At 45.1% G+C, this 16,918-nt stretch overlaps 1 protein-coding gene across 3 annotated transcripts in view; it reads right to left on the minus strand.

Moving 5' to 3' along the window:
- SNX29 (sorting nexin 29) overlaps window positions 1–16,918 on the minus strand; it is a 573,196-nt gene that overhangs the window by 485,687 nt on the left and 70,591 nt on the right. For 2 of the 3 annotated variants that reach the window (XM_063099603.1, XM_063099601.1), the window contains 5 exons: window positions 15,404–15,584; window positions 12,714–12,784; window positions 11,254–11,502; window positions 8,870–9,245; window positions 2,336–2,454 (listed from right to left, as the gene is read on the minus strand). In XM_063099603.1, the coding sequence (XP_062955673.1) occupies window positions 2,336–2,454; window positions 8,870–9,245; window positions 11,254–11,502; window positions 12,714–12,784; window positions 15,404–15,432 (844 nt within the window). In that variant the 5' untranslated portion in view covers window positions 15,433–15,584. The remainder of the gene's footprint in view (window positions 1–2,335; window positions 2,455–8,869; window positions 9,246–11,253; window positions 11,503–12,713; window positions 12,785–15,403; window positions 15,585–16,918) is intronic. The other variant, XM_063099602.1, reaches the window with a different exon arrangement.

The following is a 16,918-nucleotide window of genomic DNA, read 5'->3' on the forward strand; positions in this document are numbered from 1 at the left end:
CTGAGAGGCCAGAGTGGGAGGAAGAATGCTAGGTTCTGGAGATCAAATCCCAACGTAAATGGCAAACAGCAACACCCCAAGAGCAGCAGCCAGCAGCCCTGGAGGTCTGATGGTTCTGAGAAGCCCAGCTAAGGCATAAAGAAGCCACTGGACCCAAATAGACTGCCTACTGCACGCACCGCACAGCCCAGCAGTAATTCATGAACTGAACGAGCCCCCTTGGTGGGGAACGAGACATGGTGAGCAGGGAAGTTAATCCTGAGCTGGAGGCCGTGACAAACATTCAAAACTCCCCAGTGGTCCTAGACATACTTTGGGACCACTGCCCTCTCCAAGCCCCAACCCCTCTCAGACCTTCTGCCTGCATCTACACTGCTGCTGAATGGGCAACAGTGAGGTGAGCATCCCCCAAGACCCTTGGCAGTATGGACCAAGGATGGTTCGGAGATGCAGGACTTCTGTGGCCTGGCCACCAGATGCCCCTCTCTGGGGCCTGCAACTGAGGCCCAGTGAGAAGTTCTGGTTGAGACGGAAGGTTACATGTCTGAGGGATGATGTTGGCACCTCAGCCAAGCACAGTCGTCCCTCAGTATCTGTGGGGGACTGGTTCCAGAACCTCCGTCAGATACCGAAATCCATAGATGCTCAAATTTCTGATGTACAATGATGTAGTATTTGCACATAACCTAAACACATCCTCCCATATACCTTAAATCATCTCTAGCTTACTTATAATACCTCATACGATATAAATGCTATGGAAGCAGTTGTTACACTGTAGTGTTTAGGGGATAATGACAGGGGGAAAGCCTGTATTTGTTCAGTACAGACGCAATTTTTTTTCCCAAATACTTTCAATCTGCTGTTGGTTTAATCCACAGATGTGGAGCCCACAATACGGAGGGCAACCATACGGGCTAAAAGGGGAGAGGTGAGAATGAAAAGAGCATAGAGAGGAGAGAGAGGAGATGGGCAAACCCCCTAAGGGAGGTGGGGAGTAGGATGAGGAAGATGTAGCCCCCCACCCCGTCAAGAGTCCCCTCCACTCCAACATCCCAGCTCCCGGCCCATGGATGCCCATGAGATGTCCTGTCATGGCACTACTACAGGAAGCTTTCACAGGGCCTTAGCACGTGCTGGCACTCTCCCCAGATCAACCCAGGGATCTTCACCCCAAGTCTGAGCGGGAGGTGATATGATCATAACCACCCCCTCCTCGTGGGCTGCGGGAAGGAGTCCAGCGTTATTCAGGGTCAGTCACTTCACAGTGCTGGGCTCGCCTTGAGGCTTACAAGAGCTGGCTTGTTATCATCACCATCACACTATCACCCTGTCTTCTAGATGAGGACACCGACAAACAGGGAAGAGGCAGGCACTCGGCACTCCTCCCACTAACCTCACTGTGCACAGGGATGCTGATGCTCAGAGCGGGCACATGCTCACACCTGCATGGCTTTCGAGCATGGGGACACATCTGACCCCCACTCTGTGCTGTGGCCAGGAAAGGGCCCCACCCTGCCTCTGAGTTCCTGCTAGCTCAAGCAGGTTTCTGGTCTCTGCCAAGTGATAAGGATAGTCTATCATCCAGTTCAGAATTTCAGAAGCTTCCTGAGCAGTTAGTGGGCCCCGATCACAATTTCCTAAATCTGGGCCCAGCGAAGGGGCGTTTGTTTCCTAGGAAAATAAGAAGGGCACCTGAGCCGAGGCATCTCTGGCGCAGTGGTGCTCTGGGGACAGAGGCAGTGTCAGTGACTGAGCACATATCTTTGCCAGGTACTATGTCAGCTGCATTGTACACCCATCCCAACAGGAGAGCCAGGCTCATCTGTGTCCCCCCATGATCTACTGTAGTTAAATACTAATAAACCACACACAAGCGTGCTCAACCATGTGGAATGGTATGGAAATGGTGGCCCACAACCAAGGGCAGGTTTTAACCAAGCTACTCCCTGACCCCAAAGCACTTTTCTGCACAGAGTGCCAGGCCCTTCATGGGTACGAGTTTAGTTACTTTCTCCCATCTCTCAAGAGGCAAAATAACAGTCACTATTTATGGTCCAAGTTCGATAAGCCACTGGTGAGGAAATTAAAACAGACCTGAAGGCTCCCGGGTGACCTGCTAGCCAATTCAGCCCCACACTCAAAATACCCAGCCAAAAGCAACTCAAAATACCCAGGTTCAGGAATAGCAGCTAAGCCCTCTCTCTCTTCCGCATCTCAACAAGTCCCTCCTAGCCCTGAACCCCAGTGCTATCTGTACAGGTAACTCAATATTCCTACTGGTTCTCAGAGCCAAAGCTCTTATGGGAAGAAAAGAGTAATCTGGAATACCCACCTGCTGGGCTAAAGGAGCCCACTCCGCTGACGGGGAAGAGGACATCGGTGTCACCGTGCAGCACCTGCAGCGGAGCCCAGCCGTGCATCTGGGAGAGGCAGGTGTTCCCGTCCAGTGGCCTAAGGTGAAAGAACACAGCTGTGTGACAGGGCACAGAGCCCCTGAGGACTCGTGACTCACCACAAGCATCCGCTGGGCCTCCACATGTGCCCTCTTGGAACTAACCAGGCCATGACGTGGCTGAAAACAGCAGGAGGTGCAGGCTGGGAGTCAGGAACATGTAGTCCAGATCCAGACTTCTTGCATCCGTTCTTTCAACCCATGCTAGCTGAGCACCTGCTGTATGCCAGGCACTGTGCTCGCTGCAAAGGGAAGGAGGCAGCACACAGTTTTACCCTGCCCTCATGGAGCTCACAGTCTGGTGGGCGGCAGGACAGGAATCAAATACTCCTGTAGGGAAGTATAAAACAGCAGCTAGGATTCACAGAGCCAGTCAGGCAGGTCGTGGAAGGCTTCCATGAAGAAGAGAGGTTTGAGGAGAGTGCAGAAGGAAGCAAGAGCCCCTGAGCAAAGACGGGGGACAAGAGTGATGGAGGGGGAGGGAAAGCAGGTGCAGAGTGTTGAAGCAGGACGAAGCCCACTATGCTCCATGTTCCGAAAAGGTGGCAGCCCTGTGACCCTGGGCTAGTGCTGCCTCGCCTCACTGGCTCTCAGGTCACATCTGGTCCTTTCCAAGAAAGGGGGTCAGCTCAAGTATTAACCAGGTTCATATGATCTGTTACCCTGCCACCTTATCCACAAAGCACAGAACTAATATGTATGATCTTTGTAACTCCAGGCTGATTCAGTCAGTTTGTCTGAGAGAGGATTTGCCCAGTGCAGCATTTGCCTCTGGGCAATCAGGAAACACTCATAAATACCAGGATCTATTTATGCAATTTATTAAATCACTTCGCTAACTCAGTAGATAAGGAAGACCGAAGCAGATCATAATCATACCCACTTAATAAAGGAAGACAAGAGGGGAGGGAGAGGGAGGAAAAGAGACTCCAAAGAGATTATGTGGGGCTGGCTGGTTGGTTCACTTGGTTAAAGCCCGGAGCTAATAACACCAAAGTGAAGTGCTGAGATCCTCCCACCAGCCAGCCAAAAAAAACAAGAGATTATGTGACTTGTCCAATGTCATCAGACATAAGCAACAGAACCAAGGCTGTGGGATCAGAGCTCAGATCTTCCAAATCCAATTACAACAGATCTCCCACCTCCTACCTCCTGCCACCAGGGGACATTACTTATATAGTTCTTTATTTAGAGAGGGGGTCAACAACACTTTTATGTAAAGGACCACAGAGTTAATACTTTAGGCTTTGTGGCACACTCCTCTTTGTTGGTATTCCTTTATGACCATTTAAAAATGTACCAACCATTCATAACTTAGGGGCAGATTCAGCCTGCAAGCTGCTTGCCAACTCTTCTCTTAGAGGCTTGTCATGTAGTCTCCTTTCAGCCCTCTCCAGCTTTTGGCCATACATTTGGCACTGAGAGAGAAACAGAAGAGGAAATAATCCTAACAGAATTTTTCAAAATTTACCTTTTTTTTTTGGCGGCTGGCCAGCCCAGGGATTGAACCCTCGACTTCAGTGTTATCAGCATCATGCTCTAACCAGCTGAGCTAACCGGCCAGCCCTAAAATTTATCATTTAATCCTGCAGGTAATGCAATAAGATTTCAGAAAGCAGTTTGGGGGCAAAAGAGGAGATGCTCCCGCCTGTATCTTGGCAGCAGAACCTGACTTGGGCTGGTCTTAGGTGAATGTGGCTGTGCCTCTAGAATCTGTTTGGAGCAACCCTCCTGAGACTCAGAGCCGGCAGGTGGTGACCGAGGGGCCCAACACCTACACACAGTCAGGGACACCCTCTCAGGAGAAGGCAGCAAAAACAGCCAGTCCTTCCCCAGCCATTCCACTGGCTCTGGGCAGGTAGGATTTTCTACTTGTTTCTAAGACAACCCTTGCCTCTCCCCAGCAACATAAGCGAGAGCAAGGTGAAGCCAGGGCCCAACAGGACCAGGTTCGGAACCCAAGAGAAAGTGGCACCCAAGAGCTACTGCCTGAAAATTAGTTCCATTAAAGTGATTCCTGAGGCAAAGAATGGCACCATGGATGGCTTAAAAACCTAATAATGAATGTCGCTTTCCATCAGCAAAGTAAGACACTCATTCCAAAAACTAGACAATGCCATAAAGAGGGAAAAAACAACAGCCATAGCCGCATTACCCAAAATTAGACATGGTTTCCTGAGCATCTTTCTGCCTCCTTGCTATGCATGCTTTGCTTCACACTGTTGTAATGAAACTGAATGTAGAAGTTTATGTCCTGTCTCTCCCATTCAATATTAACTCATAAGTTCATCTTCATACTACTGGATTCTCTTAAACATCATTTAAGATATTTAGCATCCTAAACATTAAGATGTTAAGGCTTAAACTGGGAAACAGACTGCTGTTAACTGTTGCCTGTGGTTGCACATTTAGGTCAGCTCTAGTATTTTGCTTGTCTGAATAAGGACTTTGGAATCTAGATGCAGCAACCTTTCCCCGGAGCTGAGAGTGTGTCCTCAGGGCAGATTCTCAGCCGTGGGATTGCTAAATCAAGTGGGATAAACATCTTAAGGCTCCTGACATTCTATCAAACTGTTTTCCCCCAGGGCTATCAACTGCTACCAGCTGTCTATGAGGACAGTCCCTGTGCACCCCTCTTGCTGCCTCATTCATTCCACAGGTGTGGACTGAACACTCACTATGTGCCCAGGACTGAAGACCCACTGAGGGCAAGCCTGCCCCCACCCACCAGGGCAACAAGCTGGGCCTCACCTTTTATACTGTTCTCATTTTAAATCCTGGCAAAGATGATGGGCAAAATATAGTGTCTTGTTTCATTCTGCATTTACTTAACTGCTGGTGAGATGCAATATTTTTTCATAGGTTTGTAATTCCTTTTTGTTTTCCTCCTCTGTAATTCTTTTTGAATTATGTTCCCCCGCCCCCATCCCTACTGGTGTCACAGAGCACACATTAAAGTAATAGAAAAAAACCCTTTTTATCATAAAGATATTATACCCTTTGAAGAAGAAAACAAAAAGTAAAGCTAACACTTGTGGTAAATATTGAGGCAGGAGAAATAAGATTTTTCCTCAGGCATCAATGAATTGGCTTAATTACCAGTACACAGGAGTACACCCAACTTGTGGCCAATAGATCATCTTAAAGACAACCAGAGGCTATTGTAATCCACAAGGAGCTTCTCCTGGCCTGGCCACATTCCCCACAAACATCTGCTGTGTCCCAGTCCCCTTGACCATTCCTATGAACATTAGCTTAGAATCAAAATCAAAGTATTACTCAGTAGGCCCTCTCATCATGCCTCTGCTCCTTCCCCAGGGGCTCTGCAGAATGTTCGATCAAGAGAGGCTCAGGAGAGGCTGTCCATAGTCTGCGGGAGGCCAGGGCCCGGGCCCCCGTAAGGGTCACCAGCACTGTTTTGTGCTTTTACACATCACAATGGTAGCAGCTACCTTGGCTGGCAAGCTGACCTCCCCCTCCAGGCTCCACTCAATGGCACCAGCGGGATAGAAAGAGGAATGACTATATTTGAGGCCAAGGAACCCATGGAGTAAATCAACTCAGAGATGTACTCACTACGGAGCCACAGAATGCATGTGGCCTTTCCTAAAAGGCCCAGAACAAGAACCAAAGGCAGGTGTGATGGTTCATTCCATGTGTCAACTTGGCTAGGCCACAGTACCCAGATATTTGGTCAAACATTATTGTAAATGTCTCTGTGAAGGTCTTTTTCAGATGAGATTAACATTTAAATCATTACACTTTGAGTAAAGCAGATCACCCTGCATAATGTCGGGTGGGCCTCATCCAGCCAGTGGAAGGCCTCAGTAGCAGGACCAACCTCACCAGAGGAAGAAGGAATTCTGCCAGCAGATCATCTTTGGAATTGAATTGCAACTCTTGGGGTCACCAGCCTGTCATCCTACCCTGCAGATTTTGCCAGCCTCAACAAGCATGTGAGCCATCCCTTAAAAGAATTCAAGAGACAGACAGACAGAGAGACAGAACAGAAATAGATAAAGATGGAGGTAGTGATATAGATAATGACAGAGTGAGAGCAAGAGAGGAGATACACACACACACACACACACACACACACACACACACACACACACGCACGCACGCATGCGCACACACACACACACCCCCGTCAGTTCTGTTTCTCTGGAGAACCCTGACTCATACAGCAGATCGCGAGACTTGAATCCCAGGTACAAAAACATTCACAACCTATGAACAAGAGCAAAGCTGCTGAAAAGCTACCATAACAAATAATTCAGGAACAGAAAAGAGCCTTATGCGTGAAAACGGGGTTTTTTTCCTTCAAAAAAAAACAAAATAAAAATACCAACAACCTAAATACTCAACAGTGGGGGAAATCTTTAGCAAGTCATGACAGAGTGGTCTGATTGAATAGTGGCTGTATTAGTCAGGGTTCTGCAGAGAAACAAAACCAACAGGATTTTTTTGTGTGTGTCTTTTTGTGACCGGCCGCACCACGCTCACCCAGTGAGCACATCGGCCATCCTTATATAGGATCCGAACCTGCGGCAGGAGCACTGCTGCATTCCCAGTGCCGCACTCTCCCGAGTGCGCCATGGGGTTGGCCCAAACCAACAGGATTTTATAATGAGGAATTGGTTCACATGATTACGGAGGCCAAAAATTCCCATGACCCACAATCTGTAAGCTAGAGATCTAGGAAAGCTGGTACTGTAATTCAGTCCCAGCCTGAAGCCTGAGAACTAGGAGAGCAGATGGTGTACATCCTCGTCATAAGGCAGAAGACCAATGTCCCAGCTCAAGCTGGCAGGCAGAAAAGGAACGATTTCTCTCTTCCACCAGTTTTTGTCTATTCAGGCCCTCAATGGATTGGATGACACCCACCCACACTGGGGAGGGCAATGTACTTTACTGAGCCCATTGATTCAAATGCTAATCTCATCGGGAAACATCCTCACAGATACACACAGATCTAATGTTTAATCTGGACACCTAGTGCCTTGTAACACCAAGGTCAAGGGTTCAGATCCTCATACCGGCCAGCTGCCAGGAAAAAAAAAAAAAAGTAATCTGGGCACCCCATGGCCTAGCCAAGTTGACACACAAAATAAACAATCACATCGACCAATGGATATTCATAATTACGTAGAAACATAGAAAATACGTGACGGTATAAACTTTGGAGTACTGCATATCCAAACCTAAATCCCAGCTTTGCCAATTGCTTTGACAAATGTCAACTCTCTATGGAATCCTGTTCTTTCATCTGTTAAATGGGGGTGATACCCACTAACCTCCCAGGGTTGCTGCTAAATATTACAATAAGGTATATAAAGTGTCTTGCAGCATCTGGCATATCACAGATGATCTATAAAGTAATACTACTAACACAAGTATCCATGTGAATGAGTAAAAATAAAAAACAAAATTAGGCATGGTCTCAGGAGAAAGGAAAAAAACTAATACTAAAACAACATGAAAATGAAAAGCTCAGGGCTAAAGGCATACTGTGTGCCTTAATAATGCCGTGTCACACAGAAAGATACATTTCCATATATTCATTTTACACATTAATGAGGTGGATTTTGAAGTCAGCCATGATCAAGATGGCACTGTACACTATACAGCCTAAGTAAGGAGGTAACTAGCTTATCTGGCAGTAAGAATAAGACAAGCGTAGTACAGCAACAGCAGCAGCTGACCTGTGTCTAACTCAATGTGCCAGCGCCTGTGACAAAGCCCCACACCACCTATCCCATTAACACAACAACCCTACAAAGCAGGTGTTGTGATTCTCCGAGGTCTCAGGTGAGGCCAGAGGCTCTGGGAGGTAAAGTAACTCACCCAACTTAGTCCAACCTAAGCCCGTGCCAAGTAAACAAGGACCTAGGCTGTCTTGACTCCAAGACCCAAGCTCACATAAACTGTGCCTTTCTGCTTCATGTCTCCACCTGCATCAGTCCCGCCCACAGGTATAATCTACAGCAGCTCTAGGGTTAAGGCAGCAAGTGTGAGCAAGTTATTGCTGCTGTTCACAGCCCTGCAGATAAACCCAGAAATCACCAGCTCACAACTATTCTCTAGACTAACCTTGCCTTCCTCCTGAGCCACCTGCGCTAGTGGCAAAACAGTGACACGAGGAAAACCCAGTCAAAAAACGTACGTATAAAGCATGGGTTTCAAGGCAGCTATCTTACACTAACTTTGTAATAAGTACCTTCAAGTGTACTTCCTTCCCCTCTCTTAGTTCTCAGGACACAGCAAGCTCACGCTCCTTCCTCTTACATCAAAATCTGGAAAATGAATACTGCCCTAAACAAATATAAAACTTGCATTCTTACTTCACCCAATGCTGCAGAAAGAGACGCGGTTAACGTAACACCTTTCATTGAAAGCTCAAGCAGAACTCACTTCTCAGGCGACGGCAAGTGGCCCACGCGCTTCCTTCCTGATAAGTTCCCGTACACATCATCCCCGTTTTCATCCACATTTTCATCATCGATGCTTTTCACATCGAGCTTCTGGTACCCAAACTCCCCATTCAAAGACAGAGAATCAATTTTCCATGAGTTGCTGCTCTGACTTCCATTGGAATTTGGCCCAAAGGGGCTTTCAAAGGCAGACAAGATATTGACCGAAGAGCGGTCGGAGTTCTCTTCTGAGCTCTCCCCTGCCCCAGGTATCTTTTTAAAAACATCCCCAGAGTTCTGCTCATCTTCCTCGTCATCAAATGAGATAATGTTGGTCACCTTCTTTTTCTTCTTCCGCTCCTTTTTACATCTGGCATCTGGCAAAAGAAATGTTATGGTAATAAGAAAAACTAAGTGAGACAAAAAAGTAATCAAGCCATCTCACTTCTAGGTTACAGAAAATCCTCTACTATTCTATTGAGAAATAAGCTTAAGATAAATTCAGATTTTTTTAAACTTTTGAAAAAAAATTTTTCTACAGAAGACTGAGCAAAACGGATGTGAGTCTCTACCTCTGATTTAAATACACACACCACAGAGAATACACTAACACTGCTCTTTGTAAGCAGTCACTTTGATTCAAAGGATGCTATAATTACTGAAATGATTTTTATTGTTTCACTTTGGAAAATATTCTCATGGCTGGCAGACGAAACCAGTATAACCAGTTTGGGGTTCGCAGTCGATTGTTTAATGACCACAAATTCCTACCGCCCCTGGACATGCCCCTTTGCAATGGGACTTTGCTGCCACTCCCATCCAGAGGTGGTATCTATTTCTGCAACCCCTTGAATCTGAGCTGGCTTAGTGCTTTGCTTTTACCAGGAAAATGTGGCAGAAATGATGGTGTGTGAGTTCTACAGCCTAGGTGTCAAGAGGTCTCATAGACTGCCTTCATTCTCTTGGACTGCTGCCCTGACACCACTATGTAAAGAAGCCAGTCTAGCTAACTGGAGGATGACAGGCCATGTGTAGACCTGAGATGCCCAAGCACCAATTCCAGACACATGTGTGAGGCCATCTTGGATCTTCCAACACAACCACCTGAGTGAGCCCAAGGGAAACCAGCAGAACCACCACCATGCCATCCCACAGAACCAAAAAAAAAAATAAGGGACTATGGTAGTTTTTAGCCACTACATTTTGGAGTTGTCTGTTACACAGCAAAGACTAAGTGAAACGGAAATCAAAATTGCCTTAGTGACCAGTGCTAGGATGAGCCCATCTGTTTGCCCATCTCAATCATCAAACTTAGATGTGAGACTTCGAGACAATTCCAAAAAATGTAACCCATCTAAACCAAGGTGTGATGTGGTGATGCCTCCCCAGGGTACCACACTCTGAAAAAATTTCAAAAGCTGAGTTCCAAAAATGGATGGGACTGATAATCCTTTGGATATACAAATTTCAGTGTCTGTTACACAAAGCCCTCAAAAGTCCTGTTTCCTACGTCATTCATGTGGGGGTCTCTGCTTGAGAAGGAGAGGGTGAGACAGATAAAGTCACTGTGTACAAGGAATCCAAGAGATTCTGAGTTTTCAACATTATTAATAACTCCAAAGGGATGGCCATGGTTACTGCCTTGTTTAAGGGATTTGAGATTACTGGGACTAAGAAATTAAATCCAAAATTTCCAATTTTGCTATAGCAACATCCTAAGGTCTCAGAAAGCTCAAGGGGTATTGTAAATGTCTTGCAAAATTTGTCTTAACTGAACCAACTTTCTTTTGCTCCCCCACAGCCTAGAGTCAAAGCTGATGAATTCCTCTCTTCCTTCAGGCCTCCACTTACATATCCCCCCAACAAGGGAAGCCCAATAGTATACACTCTCCACAGCACCCTAAGCTTGGCTTTCACCCTATTTATCATAAGGTAGTAAATTATTTGTGTAATTTTTCATTAAGTATCAACCCCCAACCATCCCGAAGGAGACTGGGTTAACTGCTGGCAATCTGTCTGTCTTACTTAGCTCCCTACCTAGCACACAGAATACAACGGATGAGCCAATGAATAAATGGAAGGAATAAACGAATGAAGATCAGCCTCGTCTGGCTTCCTGTGACTATCCCACCCTCACTTTTGCTCTGACTGAGCTCTTTTTCCTTAGAGCACAGCCTTATAACACCAAGGTCGGGTTCGGATCCCCATACCAGCCAGCCGCCAAAAAGAAAAAGAAAAAGAAAATGCAAGAGCATCAGGTTTTGTTCTCCTTGGAATGACTTTCAGATGATAAGGTTTGTCCACCTCAGCCACACTCCACTGTCCTTTCAACTGACTGTTCCCCCCCACACACACATTCCACCTCAAGGGCCTGTTCTCACTCACCGGCACTGACGTTCTTAGACACGACGGGCAGAGGGTCAGTCTCCTGTTCAGGTTTGATGAGGATGGAGACAGCAGAGGAGGCTGTGATCTCCCTGAGAAGGCTGCTCACTCCTTGCGTGGATTCCTTCAGCAAGGAGGTCACATTCTGTGTTGACTCCTTTAAGAGGTCCGAGACAGTGGGAGCAAACTTACTCTGCCCATTTAAATCCTTGTTGTCGATGTTAATTGCAAAGAGGATGGAGTTCAGACCTGCCCAAAAAAGGATGTGTGTGCTGTTGAGCAGTCAAATGTTCAACACGAGAAACAAGCTGCCGACAATACAGTACACAAGAGGATACACACTGTATTTAAACATTTATAAAAACATTCCACAGAACTGGGGCCAGTAGTTGCCAGCTATCATGGGAACTGTGCCTTTCCCTAGTGGTCAGGAAGATTCTCTCCCTTAGGTTAGGAAGACATATAAAAATAAGCCAACCAGGAGGAGGTGAGGGTACACATTCTGGGGTCAGACTGCCTGGGGTTGAATCCTAGCACTGCCACATACTAGCTATGAGTCTTTGGTCAAGCAACTTACAATCTCTCTGAGCTTCAGTTTCCTTATCTGTAAAATGGAGACAATATTATCTCCCTCAAAGGGTCATAAGTATTAAAGATAATCACTCACCAAAAACAGCTCAATAAGCAATAAAAAATGTGCAACAATAACATCATTATTATTACTTTAAGCAAAAGTTTATACTGGTATCTTAGGACCTACAAAGGAAATCATGGTCAAACCCTGACTTTTTCTCACCAGTGGACAAGATTAACACAAACCTCACTATGTGGGATTTAGTGTAAACTTCCAGGAAAAAAAAAAAAAAAAGGATGCAACAAAGAATTTGGAAGAAAGAGGCAAGTTGCCCACTTCTGTCCAGTTGATTCCACCTTTCACCCTCTGAACAAGAGTCAAACAGCAGTTTCACAATCCACCAAGTAACAACAATCTGAGGCCATCATGGTGACAGATCATGCACGAACATGACTCTTTATCACACAATTCTCTCACAGCTCTTTAAAGGTGACTGCTGAGTTGTAAGGATTTCTACCTCCCCAAGGAGGATTAGTAAAGGTTACAAAGCTCACAGGATCTTCCCCAGGTCACCAGCCAGGGAGGGGCAGAACCAGGATTCAAAGGGAGGTCTCCCACCTCCAATTCCTTGGTGCTTTATATTTATACCTGCAAAGTCACAACCAAAAACCTTCAGCTCGGTGCTTCCTTTGCCAAGGGCATCAAATTCTAGATAAATGGACCCAGCACTCAATTCCACTTTAGTGGATAGCAGCGAGTGACTCATTAAGTTGGTAAAGGATGAGAAAACCACAGCATCCCTGGGGGTTGTAAATATACTCCCAGGCAGCCACATCTGCTTGCTGAGTTCCACAGGACCCATCACCCCAGGCTTGGCCAGGCTTACCAGCTGCCATGGTGGGAAGCATGCTAGACCTTTCTTCATCCATCACAAAAGACCAGTCTTCATAAAAAGTGCTGCGAATTGAAAGAGAAAAGGAAAACGTTCTTAATAGTGGTTCTCTGTGTCCATTAGCCCAGCAATTCCATTAGATGGCTCTCTGGAAGATCTGTGCCTAGTCATCCCAGAGAGGATACCGTGTATCTGAAGTCTGTGCTGATTTGAAGCTTCTGGGTAAAAACAAAGGACTGAACATAAATATCCTACAACTTCCTCATTGGTCCCCTGAGACACCAAGTTTTATAGTACTGAAATAGACATGATATATATATGTATTTATAAAACAGCAAAGTAGAAAAGGACAGAGGGGTAAATTCCACTCAAGCAATGTCCCCAAGAGACAGACAGGAAATTCAAATTGGTCAACAGGGCTTGCCTAAGTTGGCTAATGCAAGAGACGATTTCAGAAAAAAATTATAGAGTTCCATGGTCCTATCAGCCAGAGCAAGGACATAAAATACCTGCTTGGGCTATGACATGAAAGCCCAAGTTATCCTTGGAAAGGGCTGAGAGGCTAAAAAGGCCTCAAAAATCTCAATGGCAGTTGGGGTAGTGGTTCAGAGAAGCCTATAGGGCCTGTCCAAGGTCATCTGACCAAAAAATGGTACAGCTAGGGCTTAAAAGCAGATCTCCCATGTCCAATTTCCAAGCTCTTTATACTATTCTCTGTTAAGTAATAACAACCAAATATCCTCAATGCCATGACTTCCACACCAGGTCATGGAATTCTAAATTAATGGAGTTAAAGCTCAATTTCACTAAAGCAAAGTCAGTGATGAGTGACCTGCACGTAGTTTAGTAGGAGACAAGAAAAAGTAGCTGCAGAGGTGACCGAATACAACTAACAGAAAGAGAGGAGAGACACATTTCCAATATATTCACCCAGCAAAATGTTAGTGGATACACAAACCACATGTTCAAGCTGGCATTTCAACTGTACCTATGATTCTCAAAATTGTGATCCTTTGAAAATCAGAGCCAGTTTTCATGTGTGTAAATAAATTTGGTTTCCCCACATTGAGTTAGAGAAGTGGCTAGTGATTCAGGTAAGCCCATCTGTGATTCTTAACTACTAGATTCACTTCAACTTCCCACTGTTAATTCAGCTTTGATACTGAGTATGTAACTGAACTACTTGCAAATGATCTGCTGGAAAGAGCTTCACCAAAATTCATTTTAAGAAACATGAGTATGTTCTCCTTAACTAAAGCTGGTGAATGCTCTAGAGGTACAGACATTCTCAGCCTCCCAACTCAGACACTGACCAGGACACAGGTACAGTCAGTACCAGCTATCCTGGCTCCCGGCCCTCCCATTCCAGACCCAAAGAGTCTGACATACAATTGGATAAGGCGTCACGGGCACAACCAATGGGAGAACTTCAAGGGTATTTTTAAGAGCCCTGGTGCACAATACCAAGACACCTGAGAAATTACTCATACAGAGGTGACCACAGCAGCAAAAGAAGCAGAACAGACATGAGTCAGGGAACACACAGCAAGATATGAAATCAAGAGCCTACATCACAGTACTGATGAAATGCCAGTTTACTGAATTAAATGAAATTTCACTGTCAAGGATCTGGGCATTGCTGATTTGGAAGTTATTCAAGGAAACAGGGCAGGATTGATCAATGTCCCTCTGTATCATCAGGAGACAAAAAATATGTCCAGTCCATCATTCTCAGAGGAAAAATTACAGCCAGAGTTAGAGCAAGAAAGATCATAAATATCACGAGTGGAGGAAAAATGACAGGAAAGAAAATACCAACATGTTAGCAGAGTTATCTCTGTATAAATTATGAGTCATTTTTTTTAATCCCAGTGGGCTCTACAGCATTTTCAAATGTTTTTAAGAAAGTATGGTTGACTATACGATCACAGACTCATATTCAATGTCCTCTCCCCACCCAGCTGGGCTCAGGTGTGGCCATGTGACTTGCCACTGTGGGCAGAAGCTTGAAGAGCCAGTGCTTAGTTCAATCATATATCCTTTTCCTATTTTGACAATCATGAAAGCATTTGTAGAGACAGAGCCACTGGGACCTAGGTTCCTGAGATGAGAAAGTCCCTGCTCAGCCATGATGGATATGTAGCATCAGGAGGAAATAAACCTGGGTGTCTCATGCCACTGAGGATTTTGTGGTGTTTGTTACTGCAGCATAACCTAACCTATACTAACTGACAGAGTGAACTTTATCTTTATGATCAAGAAAAAAAGAAAACATAAGAAAACAGAGTTTTTAATAAAAACAAATGACTTCTTTCCCCAGCTTAACACTTCCATATTTTTTTTCAGTCAGTTTAGGATTGGGTGAATGAAAGAATCCCAAATTAAAACTCCATACAGTGAAGAACAGCCTGTATCCTAAAAAACAATAAACAGTGATTGAATAATACACATTGATTGAGTGCTGGTTTCACAGCAGGTGCCATGCTGAACTCTTTACAGGCATTTTCTCATTTATTCCCAACCAACTGTCCCCACAGCACAGCCAAACAAATTGGGGTTATAAGAGGGGAACCCACTTGCCGCTGGTGGAGGGTCTGGGATGCAGATTCAGGTGGGATGACTCCAGATTCCCTGATCTTCACCCCTCGGCTCCACCCCCTCCCAGAACCCGCCGGCCCTGGCACCTGAGCCTGCCACGGTCAGCCAGGAGCATGTGCAGGTAGCGTTCCAGGGAGTGCTCGTTGAGGGCACAGCGCAGCCAGGCCCGGCCGCGGCCCACGTCCGAGGCGATGTGGCGCAGGGAGTAGAAGCGCTGCAGCTCGTGTTTGTTGAGGACCTCCTTCACATAGTACCAGAACACGGGCTCTGGGGAGAGAGGGCACAGGTGCTGTGTCACTCAGCCTGGGATGCTCATTGATTTTAGAGCAATGGTCCCAAGGCAACTTTTTAGATTATAAAAGCACATCCCGAGCACAAAAAAGGTAAGAGATACAGAAGAATATATCAGAAATAAAAATGACCCCAAAACCCACCATGCAGAGATGACCATTGTTAACATTTTTAAAACTTCCTTTTGGTCTTTTTTTCCTGCACTTTTCTTTTTTATGCAAAATTGACATTTGTGCTAAACTGAATTATGACCCCCAAAGATATTCACATCCTAAACTCTGGACCATGTGAATGTTACCTTACACAGCAAATGGGTCTTTGTAACTGTGATTAAGGATCCAGAAATGGGGAGACTATCCTGTATAAGCCCTGCGGGCCCATTATAATCATAAGTATCTTTATAAGAGGGAGGCAGAGGGAGATATAATATAGAAGAGAAGGTGATGTGACCAGAGGAGCAAAAATTAGAATGATACAGCCACAACCAAGGAATGCTGGCAGCCACCAGAAGCTAAAAGAGGCAAGGAATGGATTCTGCCCTGGAGCCTCCAGGAGGAACCAGCCCGCCATCATCTTGACTTTAGCCCAGTAAAACTGATTTTGGACATCTGGCTTCCAGAACTGTAAGAGAATAAATCTGTGTTGTTTAAAAGCCACCAATTTTGTAGTACTTTCTTACAGCCATAAGAAAATAGTATAACATCATATTGTACGAGCATATGTGCACATACAAATGCTCCTCCACTCTCAATGGGGTTACATCCCAATAAACACATTGGAGACAAAAATACTATAAGTCAAAAATGCATTTAATACCCCAATAAACCCATCATAAGTGGAACAATTCTAAGGCAAACCATATAAGTCAGAGACACTCTGTATAAATGTATAATTCTGTATCCTGGTTCACTTATTTTCTTATCTAGATAATGAACATTTTCCTATTACAATAAAAGTCTCTGAAACATGATTTTCTGATGGCTTCCCAGTGAAACATAACTTAACTATTCCTCTACTACTGGAAACATGATACACTGCCAATTTTCCCTCCATACAGCAATGAACATCTTTATACATAAATAATTGTCCTCATTTCTAGTTTCTTAGAAGAGATTTCCATATGTGAAATTACTGGGTCTGAGCATAGGAATAGATTCAAGGCTTTAATAAAAAGCTAAAAAAGTTTGCTTTTATCCATAAAATAGTAACTCTTACAACTACTTGCATCTCCTCACATCCTACCTTTTTTTATCCACATGCACACAGATTTCTTCATAGTTGTAATTGTAAGTATATATGTAATTTTATGA

This window comes from Cynocephalus volans, chromosome 6, assembly GCF_027409185.1.
Source record: "Cynocephalus volans isolate mCynVol1 chromosome 6, mCynVol1.pri, whole genome shotgun sequence".
In the NCBI taxonomy this organism is placed as follows: Eukaryota; Metazoa; Chordata; class Mammalia; order Dermoptera; family Cynocephalidae; genus Cynocephalus; species Cynocephalus volans.